General features: G+C 35.4%; 1 protein-coding gene across 13 annotated transcripts in view; it reads right to left on the bottom strand.

The window, feature by feature from the left end:
• Positions 1-1,517: 1,517 nt before the first annotated feature.
• Acsl4 (acyl-CoA synthetase long chain family member 4) overlaps positions 1,518-12,215 on the bottom strand; it is a 91,740-nt gene continuing 81,042 nt past the window's right edge. For all 13 annotated transcript variants that reach the window (XM_070039915.1, XM_070039923.1, XM_070039913.1 and 10 more), the window contains 3 exons: positions 9,192-9,306; positions 6,899-7,056; positions 1,518-1,822 (listed from right to left, as the gene is read on the bottom strand). In XM_070039915.1, the coding sequence (XP_069896016.1) occupies positions 1,665-1,822; positions 6,899-7,056; positions 9,192-9,306 (431 nt within the window). In that variant the 3' untranslated portion in view covers positions 1,518-1,664. The remainder of the gene's footprint in view (positions 1,823-6,898; positions 7,057-9,191; positions 9,307-12,215) is intronic.

Below are 12,215 nucleotides of genomic sequence, written 5' to 3'. Positions count from 1 at the left end.
CTAATACATAACTTCAGGGAAAACTCCCCTAAAATTGTACTTTGCAAACCACTGCACAGAAATCATTACAGAAACCTTCAATCTTGCTAAAGATACCAGATGATTTTTCATTATTACCACCATATACATAACATTTAAATATTTTCTTTATAAATATTTTAGAGCAACAAGAATTTTTCCTGCAGTGGTGGCCCACATTTGTACAAAGCAATGTAAGCAACACACACATATATATGTATATATAAAATGATTACGAAAAAGTGCAAAGAATAACAGTATTAAGAATTTATGCTTCTGTTTCTTTTTATAGTAACTAGAGTTCAAGTGTGACTATCAGGGAACTATAATCCCAGATTTTAATTATAAGATTTAAAAAGAAACCCATACTCTAAGTTACTACACACACTTCAGTCCTTTATCAAGTAACTCTGCCCTTATCCCAAATCCAGCATTTCCCATTTCTGAACTCTTCACAAACAGGAAAAAGATAAGTGATTAACAGTGTTTTCTTCCCTTTAACTTCCTCAAAACTCACCCAAGAAAATTAGTCACCCGTAGGTTTGAACAAGACTTTGGGAAGTCATTCATCATAACCCGCTTTGTTAAAATTAAAGCAAAAAAAAAAGGCTTTCTGAAATGCAAATGACTGATCAAGAATCAAATCGGCAACAGCAAATAGACCATGAATTACAAATGTAGTTTCATACACATAGATTTGAAAACCAATCTGTCAACAAGGGTAAAGTCAAAGTCTAATGCTGTCTCAGGTTCAGTGCTGTACAAGGGTCATCATTCCAAATGGCATGATTTTACCAGCTTCTCTAACAGAAAATGCTTCTTGTTACATTTGCATTGCCTTTCTAGCGTTTTCCTCCTGGTCTTAACCTTTCACTTCAAACAAATACAGAAAGCATTTTTCAAAAAATGTACTTTCCTCTTCAAGGAAATTACAATGACTGATTTTGGATCTCAATGTTTCAAAAGAACAGTTCAATTTTACTTTGAAAATATTACTAGATATTTTTTGGTATGTATATGTTGTTTTGTTCTTACTTTAGGCACTGTAAATATTCACAATAATTTTTACAATGATTCTATGTCTAATCTATGTAATAGTATGAACTCAAAATACCCTCTAAGGTATTATTTGACTGTGTAGATTATATTATGACTGAATTTTTCCTTCAAGATAAATGGATGGAAGAGAATTTAAAGACCTGTAGCACTTTGAGTAGTGATAACACACATTTGTCATGCTCACTATTTTAACTTCTATATGAGGAAGACAATAGACACTGAAGGCTGCAAATTTTCTCAAACTACATTCTACTCCAACTTCAGTTTATTTTGTTCAACATTAAATGCTTTTTCTTTATGAAAAAATTGTATCTTAGGTTAATTTTTAAAAAGTGTCTGATCTAAAATTAATAACAGCTAAAGGGAAAGAACTTTCCAATTTCTGTTTCACTAGAACTATGCAAAACTAAGTAAAAGTAGATTCTATAACTAATTTAATCACTTTTGGTTTATTTTTAAAATTACCATGTCTTTAGAATGATACACCTTAACATTCTAAGAGACAGTTCAACAAAGGCTTAAACTCTAGAACCAAAAAAAATTCACTGGGCCACCTTCTGAGCAACTGGAAATAAGAGAGCAACATTTTATTTGCCCCCATACATTCGCTCAATGTCCTTGAGGTAATGGTTCCTCAGTTCCTTCCTTTTCAGTTTGAAAGCATCAGTAACCAAACCAGTTTCAGGGGTCCATGGCTCTGGGCTTAAGCGAACCTTAATTGGAATTTCAAATCGCTCCAAATTCACTGAAAGGAGAAAAGAAGGGATAGGAGAAAGGGAAAAAGGGGCAAAAGGGAGAAAGGTCATGGAGGGAGAGGGAGGGGGAGAGAAAAGAGTAATCAATAAAACATGAATTTTGTAGAATTTATCTAGATGATGCAGCAAACTTATTTAATAGTATGTAAATCACTACTAATGATTCCACTATCTTAGAATTTGGTTTTAAATTTCTCAGACTGTGTACAAGTTGTTTTAGTTGGATCATTTTAGACACACACACATACATACACACACATACACTCACACACACACACTCCACACTTTTCTCTCAAGAGGCTTGATAGTGTTGTTTCCTTTGCTTGGGATTATCTCCAATCTTAGCTGCATGGTTTTTTCACCTCATCCGAATGTCTACTCAAATAGCACCTCCTCAGAGAAGAGGATCACTTGTAGTAAAAGTGAAGTTGCCTATTTCCTTTATACCCTCTTACACTATGCATTGCTTAAAGCATTTACCATCTTCACAGCATATTATGTATTTGTGTCACCCACTGAAAAGCAAGCTCCATAAAAGTAGGGTCTTGGTTTCTTTTCATTGCCTTCCACAGGGTTACCAAGAGAGCCTTGAATACACACATAGAAGTTTATTAATTCATTCTAAAGAAAATAAAGTACTTACACAATTATTGTTCTTATGAGCTATTATTATGTTCATATATGGCCCAAAGAGGGTATTGTGAATTTCAGTCCCTTCTAAGGACCAATACATTGTATTGGCATATGTTGTACTTGAATTAGGCAGTTCAGTGCATGTTGGAGAAGTATAAACAAATAAGGACATAGGAAATCTACAAGGTATGCAATCATTCTAGCTTAATTCTTACAACTTAATCCATAAATTATATTCTTGCAGTTATCTATCATTAATGTAAGTTTATACTTAAAATTCTGAAGGCCCATTAATGGGAATGCTAATGTGCATATGACCTTTGTTTTAGGTGTAGTTTTCTAAAATAATAATTGTGCAGAAGCAAAACATCTGCATGTTTAAAACCTAGTACTAAATAGCCTTGGTTACTTTAGAAACAATTTGGTGTCAGTGGAAAGGACAAGGAATTCAAATTCAGGGAAGTTCTTAGTCTTGTAGTTCTCTGAATTTTATGAAAGCTTGGATCAATTGGTGATTTTTTTCATTAAAATGAGGTAAGAATAAAATAAAACCCTGCATATGAAGTTTATCTTTCAAATATTACTTAGGACTAGCTTCTAAAAATAATGCCTAAGTAACACAAGAAGATGAAACTTGCTTGAATTAATCAGGCTTCTCTTAATACATTGCAAGGATGTCTGAAGTAACTATTCCCAGTTGCATCTGGAGCTCAGCATGAGTTTAATTCTCAACTACAGATCTGGCTCCAAAATGTTCACTTCATTTCAATTTCCATATATATATCCTATTCCAGAAGCACTAAGAATTGGGAAAGGCAAACATATTATTTCAATTGGAATATGTTTAACTGTCCCCATATTTTAACCTCCATTAACTTAATTGCTACTTAACATGAAGGGGGGGATGCTTCTTCTAGGATTTCATTTTGCAAACTCCTATATGTTATTTAGTACCACAAGCTATAGAGAGCAATTGATCATCACAGTTCCCTACAAAGAGAATAAAGTAATTGTTAACAAATGAGAAAGATGAACACTTAAAGAAAGGAAAAACAAATCAATGACACGTGTAGCATTTTATCTGAATTAACCTGAACATTATGAAATATGATCTACTTTTACACAGTTTGGGGTTAAATCTCTGAAATTATGTTTGAGCCAAATGAATGAACTCTTTAACATTCTGAAAGGTGAAATGGGACATTCAGTAGATATAAGACAAGATAAAGTTGAGGAGCTCTTCCAGAATATAAAAAAGGACAAGAAGAAAAGCAAAAGAAAATAGATAAACCTAGACAATAAAAACAGATGATTCAAAATAAATATAAAATTGTTCTAAACACACATACACAGAGAGAAAAAGAGTATATGGATGAATCTAGAATGTAGGATGACTATGGGGGAAAAAAGCAAAAGAATAGAGAAGATAAGTATTTCCTAGAACTGAATAACAGACATCTGCATATTGAAAGGATCCACATCAAGTCTCCCTAACAGTAAGTGATAAAAGACCTACCTACTCCAACACATATCAGTAGAACTATCAGAACATCTGACATTAACATAACTCTGAAAGCTTAGAAAGAGACAATGATTCACGCAGAAAGAAATGAATTTGTGGATACAAGTAGACTGTTCAGCCAGCAGCATTAAAATTAAAATCCAAGAAAAGTAAGATTGCAAAATGTAAAGGAGACATGAGTTACTATCTTGACTTGTAAAATATGCCAAGTCATGTCTCTATGCTGAAAATACAATCAAGGTGTATTCAAGGTGTATTCAGACACATAAGCACATCTGAGGGGGAGAAAAAGGTCAAAAGGTGAACCAAAGCAACAGTGATACTCACAAGACAGTATGCTGGAAATGAACTTTATAATTGGGGAAGGGGCTGATTCGGAGGAAAGGAAAGTAGAAGAAAAACGAGGGGGGGTAACAATGTTGGACAAGGAATGTATCTCTCTGTACAGTACCTTGACAATAAAATCAAATTTAAAAAATTACATCTCAGGAAACTAGTAGAAAGGATGTGATCTACTTAGATGAGTGAGCAAAGAAGTAAAAAACAGGACAGTGAGATCCAGGAAATGATATCCAAAACAGGAGAGAGGCAAAGGAAATCCCCTGGATGACCTGAAGGGAAGCCTGGAGGTATAGCTAGCCCCAATTTCAACAGCAGGTTGGAGGACTCTAAAGAAGGATGTACCCAAGAAAATAAACATAAAGACAAAGTACACTTAGCTGTATTTCATATTTTTTGTATCTTTTTCAGAATCTGGAGAGACCCTGGGCACTAGTGGCTCATACCTGTAATCCTAGCTATTTCAGGAGGCTGAGATTAGATGATCCCGGTTCAAAGCCAGCCCAGGCAAGAAAATACGTAAGATTCTTAACTCCAATTAACTGCCAGAAAAACGGAAGTGGGGCTGTTACTCAATGTGGTAGAGCGCTAGCCTTGAGCAAAAAAGCTCAGGGACCCAGCCCCTGAATTCAAGCCCCCCAAATGGAAAAAATAAAGTCTGGAAGAAGAGTTAACAATAGGTACCAAGAAAAAAAAAGTCAAGAAAACTTAAAAAAAATCTTTTCTTAAGAAAGGAACTCTAATCATAAAATGTATGGCTCAGCCATAAATATTTTCAGTCACAATGATGTAAAAATGGATATGAAACATGAAATCTTACTATAGATTATGAAAGGTGGTATAGATATAAGAAAGCTACATCTTCTGTGAGCTGAAGTCCACTGATATTATCTCAGATGAAAAAGGCAAGAAAGAATAATAAGCATGCATTTCCTTTAGAAAAATGGAGACAAGTGTCATAGATTAAAAGCAGTAAACTCCTTTGTACAACACATACTTCAAGATAGTAAAATTTAAATAAATAAATAAATAAAAGTAAAAATCAATCTATGCTGAGTGGGAATTCAAGTCTTGGGGATCAAGTGGGATACAATATGGAAAGCTACTCTTTGACCTAAATATTAGTTTTGTCTAGGGACCCTTCCCTCATCCTCTGGCTCTCACTTTATACTCTCTACCAAGGTCAGTCCATCTATCTAATTGCATGGTTTCAACTATCCCCAAGTGTATAGTACAACTCAAGCCTCTCTCATAAAATTTGGATTTACACACACACACACACACACACACACACACACACACACACACACACACACACACACACACACAATCATCTGCTGGATATTTTAGCTTAGATTATCTAACAGGCACTATGTATGTCCCAAAGTGATTTCTGCATTTTCTCATAACAACTTTTTCCTCCTATATTTTTCTAGTTCAATCAGTAGTAGCATCTCCCCCATCATCTGAGTATAGATCTAGGATTGTCCATCTAGGACTCCTTATTTATATTATTCAAGTACTTATCTAAATTAACCAATTTTGCTTCCTAAATGTTTCCTGATTCCCTGGTTCGGGTTCTCAGCACTCCCACCTTTGTTAACTATGTACTACATCTCTCCTGCTTCAGTCTGCCCCTCTCACATGCACCTTTTTTTTTTTGGTTGGTTGTGGGGCTTGAACTCTAAGTCTGGGCGCTATCCCTCAGCTCTTCAGCTCAAGGCAAGAGCTCTACCACTTGAGCCACAGTGCTACTTCCTCCCATGCATCTTTGAAATGGATTCCAGAGTGAAGAATCTAACCAGAAATGCAAATGTGATTATATCACTAACCTCATCAAATCTGACAATGGCTTCACATTTCCTATAAGACTAAACCCATGTTAGGAAATGGCCTTATTTTGTATTTACTATTAACACTATACTCCTTATTCCTTTTTGTATACCTCATATCTACTAATGCCTTAGTTCAGAATAGCCTCTCTAGTTAATTCTAACTTATACTTAAGAATTACCTTAAGTGACATCTCTACAAGGAAATTTTCCACGATCTCCCAGATAGGGTCTATAGTATCTTACTTGTAGTCCCAGGATTATTGGTTCATATCCGTAATTTTATCAAGACTGTGGTCTATCTTTATGTCCTTCTCACTGGATAAATTCCTTGATAGTAAAAATATGTCTCATTTCCTATTCTATTCCTGGTGTCTTATATACTGCCTGGCACACATTCATTAGCTGTATGTTTCATCGCTACGACATTAGTAAAGAGTTATTAGTTTCTACTTGGCACACTTACATTTCAAATCTCTCCACAGACTAGCTACCCACTTGGGAAAAATACTGTCACAAGCAATAAAAAAAAAGTTTGTTGTACTATAAGGATGTAAGGATCTATATCTACTATAAGCATGTAAGGATCTTTCCAACATAGAAACTCATTAAATATACTTATATTGTAGATTTCCTGAATCCTATATTTTACTATTAGCACAAATCTTGTAGAGTCTAATGTACACATCATTACTGGATGCCTTTTATGGACCTCAGCAGCCTTACAAAAACATACTCACTGGCATTTGCAGCTTCTCGAATTTCTTTCAGTATTTCAGCTTCCATAGCAGGATTATTGCAGATATCAACCCAAGTTCCCTCCACACCCTTCTGTTGTGCCAAAAGAGTCAGCTTTTTCTGATTAGGAACCACAAAACTGATCACATAGGACTGATCACTAAAAAATTAGCAAATGAAATAGGAATTAAAACACTGAGAATTTTTATTCATATATTATCCAATGACATAGTGCAGAGACAACTACAGATATGCATTTCTCTTATTTGTTAAAATTTCACTGAGGACTAAAACTCAAAGCACTGACTTAAAGAGAAAAAACCTAATGGACTAGGAGAAAGCTCAGAAATGAACCCTTGCATCTATACTCCAATGATCTTCAACAGCAGTGTTAACAATACTTAATGGCAAAATGATAGTTTCTTCAACAATACCTTACAATACATGTAAGAATTAATTCAAACTACATCAAATACCTAAACACTTAAGAGCTAAAAGTATACAACTTCCAGAAGAAAACAGAGGGGAAATGCTTAATGACAATGGATGTGACAACTAGTCTCATATGTGCCATCAAAGGACAGGCAACAAAAGCAGAGATTAATGTAGTGAAACTACACCAAAATTTGATGCCAGCCCAGGAAAAAAGTTTATGAGACACTTATCACAACCTGTAAAAGCTGGGCAGTGGGGGCATGTGTCTGTCATCCCAGCACCTATGGTCAAAAGCATAAATAGGAGGATTATAGTCCAGGTTTATCTGGGAATAAACATGAGATCATATTTTTTTTAAAAAAACGTAAAAGCAAAAAGGGATAGAGTAGCTCAGTGGTAAGAGTGCATGTCCAGTAAGCACAAGGCCCTGAGTCAAAAACCCAGTATTTTCCAAAATAATACAAATTAACTATAACATTACTATATGATCTAGCAATTCTGTATCACAGTACTACCCAAAATAATTGAAAGTAGACTTAAATAATTATTTGTGCACTCATGTTCACAGCAGCATTATTAAAAAAGCCAAGAGGCAGAAGTAACATGAATGCCCCTTAGCCTATGAATAAAAACAATAGAGTGCACATTACAATGGTATATTATTGACCCTAAGAAAGGAATTCTGACAAATGTTACAACACAGATAAGCCTTGACAGCATAATTGAAATTAGCCAATTATAAGAAGATAAACACTATGTGATTTTTCTAATCTATTTAGAGTAGGCAAAATTTAAAAGAAAATAAATTGTTAAAAATTTAAAAGAGGGCTGGGAAGGCGGCTCAGTGGTAAAGCGCTTGCCTTGTATGCCAGAGGCCCTGGGTTCGATTCCTCAGCACCACATAAGCAAAAAGAAAAAAAAAAGCCGGAAGTGGCGCTGTGGCTCAAGTGGTAGAGTGCTAGCCTTGAGCTGAAGAACTGAGGGACAGTGCCCACGCCGCAGAGTTCAGGCCCCACGACTGGACCCAAAAAAAAAATTTAAAAGAAAGAGTATAATGTTGGTAGCTAAGGGCCAATGGGAGGGGGAAAGGAAGAGCTGTTTAATAGACAAAGTTTCAGGTCTGCTAGGATGAAAACATTCTGTAGATTGTTCAACAATGTAAATATACTTGGCACAACTGAAATGTTGAAGATAGTATGATTTTTATTTTAACCAAAATTGTGACTGTGTGTATATGCTTGTCCTGGGGCTTGAAATCAGGGCCTGGACACTGTCCTTGGGCTTTTTTTCCCCCTTAAATCTACTGCTCTACCACTTGAACCACAGCTTCACTTCTGACTTTTTGGTCATTTATTGGATTTTCCTGCCTGGACTGACTTTGAATCACAATCCTCAGATCTCAACCTCCTGAATAGCTAGGATTACAGGTGTGAGACAACAGCTCACAATTATAATTTTTTAAAAAAGAATACACTAAGAAAACCATAGTAACACAGAAAATGGTTCAATCTCTTAAGGTTGTGATTTAGAAATAAAACTTCCTCAATATGTACTAGCTATGTGACTTTTTTGGAAAATCACTTTGGGTAAGTATAGAGTTGTTATGCATGTTCAACAAAACAACTGTGAAATTGATAACTTAGCAAGACAGTAGGTATCCAATGAACATTATAATGATTGAGTTAGTACAAGTAATCTTCAAATTGTTGAATTCAAGAAATTTCATAAATGTACAATTTCCTAATTTGGATGAAAGTTCTAACAAAGGGTTTGATACTACCCTTATGCTTCTATGTAGCAAAATTCATTTCTAATTTTCCTTTCACTGTAAGTATATGAAACACAATGTCTGCAAGTTACCTTTTGGCAAAAGCACAAATGTTGTCAATAAGTGGGCAGTTCTTCAGTGCTGCCTCTACTTTCCCAAGAGAAACATATTCTCCAGCTTGTAGTTTCACCAGGTCTTTCTTACGATCTGTAAGTCATGAAGAAATTTAAGCTATACAGTCTGTTTCATGAAGGTATGTACAGCTCTGATTTTCTTTGAATCTCACTGCATTAACCTTTTATTTACAAAGATACATTTCTTAAAATCTTGTTACATATAATGCTTGCCTAAGTCACACTCACAACCAAAGCTTTAACATCTTTATTCTTTCTGTGGCATTGGATCTGATCCCTGAGCCTTGAGCATACTATGCCATAATTTTACTAGATATTCTTTATGTGATAAGGTCTCCCTAACTTTGTCCATACTAGCCTCAAACTCAAGATTTTCTTGTCTCAGAATCCTGTGTCAGTGGGATTATAGGCATGGGCTACAATACCAGTAAATACTGTATTATTTTAAGTTATCATAATAAAATTAATGTAAGGAACTGGATTTCGGTGTGTTGGATTTGAATGGGGGCTCTGCCCAGTACTAGCTATACAATTCCATACATGTCAGTTAACCTCTCTGACCTTGCTTTTATCAATAGAAATAATGATGCTTATCTCTTTATAGGGATGTCACACCATGCCTGCCATATAGAGAACATTTAACAAATGTTAATTCCCATCTTTCCATATGACATTTCCTTTTTACAAGGATAATGACCTAAGAAATGTCTAGCACATGGGGCTGGGAAGGTGGCTCAGTGGTAGAGCGCTTACCTTGCATGCATGAGGCCCTGGGTTCCTCAGCACCACATAAGCAAAAAGAAAAAAGCCGGAAGTGGCACTGTGGCTCAAGTGGTAGAGCGCTAGCCTTGAGCTGAAGAGCTAAGGGACAGGCCCCACAAATGGACCCCTCTCCCCAAAAAAAGAAATGTCTATCACAGCTGAAGAAATTAAAATAGAATGCTATAAATCATAAACATATAGCCAACATTATACTACATGGGGAAAATCTGAAATTATTTCCTTTAAATCAGGAAAGAGACAAGAATGTCCAGTCTTCCCACTCTTATCCAATATAGTATTAGAATTCCTAGCCAGAACAATAAGGCAAGAGAAAGAAACAAAAGAGACACAAAGCAGGGTCCCAGGGGTTCATGCCTACAATCCCAGGTAGTCATGAGGCTAAGTTCCAGATGATCACAGTTCTGCGCCATCTAGGCAGAAGAGTCCTTGAAACTCCATCTCCAAAACAAACAAAAAATATGCTAGGCTGGAAGTGTGGCTCAAGAGGTAGAACATTAGCTGAACAGGTAAGTGGAGAAAGCATGAAGTCCTGAATTCAAAAATCTGTTCTTGCAAAAAGATATGGAGAAGGTAGAAATAGGAAGAGAAGAGCTCAAAGTAACTCTGCAGATTATATAATGGTATGCTTAAAAAAACCTCAAAGATTGTCCCATAAAGTAAATCCTTAAAGCTGATTATTACTTTTAGCAAATTAGTATAAAATCAGCATATAAATGTAAGTAACTTTTCTATATACCAATAATCAGTCTGAGGAAGAAATGAGGAAAATGATTCTATTTACAATAGCATAAAAATTTAAATACCTAGGAAAAACCCCAGGGGTGAAAAATTTCTACAATCCAAACTATGAAACCTTGTAGAAAGGAACTCATGAAGACATTAAAAGATGGAAATCCTCCCATGTTCATGAAATGGCCATATTAATACTGTGAAGATGACTACATTTTTGAAAATAATTCCAATGTCATTCTTCATTGAAATAGAAAAATAAATCCTACAATCTTCATGGAAGCATAAAAGACACTGAATAGCCAAAGTAATCCTGAACAAAAAAACAGCAATGTTGGAGGTATCATGATACCTGACTTCAAATTAAACTAGAGCCATAGTAACCAAAACAGCATAGTACTGGCACAAAAATGAACACATACAAATGGAATAGAAGACCCAGAAATTACACATTGCTACAGCTATCTGACTTTCCACAAAGGAGCCAAAACCAGAAAAAGAGGCTGAAGAAAAGAGCCTCTTTTAAAAATAGTGTTGGGAAAACTGCCACATGTAGAAAAGCGAACCCCCCTCTATCTATTTATCATCTATCTATCTATCTATCTATCTATCTATCTATCTATCTATCTATCTATCTATCTATCTATGAACTCAGAGGGCACCAAAGATTTATCAGTCACGAGTGGCCCATGCCTGTAATCCTAGTAATCAGTATGCTGAACTCTAAAGGACAGTTTAAAACGAGCCCAGGGAGAAAAGTTCTTGAAACTCCATTCTACAATAACCAGCAAAAAGCTTGGTGGAGGCATATCCCAAATGATAATGTGCCAGCCAAGCAAGAAAGCTGAGCAAGTGAGAGTATTTGGGACAAAAGAAGAAAAGGAGGAAGAGGAGGAGGGAAGGCAGGCAGGCAGGCAGGCAGGCAAAAAAAGAAAAGAAAAGGCAAAAGGTTGGGGGTCTGAAATTTTAAAACTACTACAAGAAAATATAGGGAAAATCCCTAAAGATGTAGACATAGTAATACCCTTCTGACTAGAACTCAGGAAATAAGAATAAGAACTGACAAATGCACTGCATCAAATTTAAAAGCTTCTACAAAGCTTAGAAATGTGCCAGAATCAAAATAAAATCTACAAAATGGGAGACAAAATTTGCACAGTACCCATTAAAGAAAGGATTAATACCAAGAATGTGTAAGGAACTGAAACACTGAAAAAAATACAAATAATTCCATTAATAAACAAATGAATTGAGGCAGTTCTTAAAAGAAGCACACATGGTTAATTAATACACGAAGAAATGCTTAACATTTGTAGCCATGTCACTCCAGTCAGAATGGATATTATAAAAGCAAAAAAATATATATTGCTGAGGATTCAGGAAAACGGGAAGTGTTATATACTGTTGATGGCAATGTGAATTAGTACAGTCATTATAGAAATCTGAAAACCATAGGCAATTACCATTAAG

The sequence above is a fragment of the Dipodomys merriami genome, unplaced genomic scaffold (genome assembly GCF_024711535.1).
Source record: "Dipodomys merriami isolate MVZ:Mamm:240054 unplaced genomic scaffold, mDipMer1.0.p SCAF_3, whole genome shotgun sequence".
NCBI classification, from domain to species: domain Eukaryota; kingdom Metazoa; phylum Chordata; class Mammalia; order Rodentia; family Heteromyidae; genus Dipodomys; species Dipodomys merriami.
Note: the sequence above shows the minus strand (reverse complement) of the source record. Positions and strands in the feature narration are given on the sequence as shown.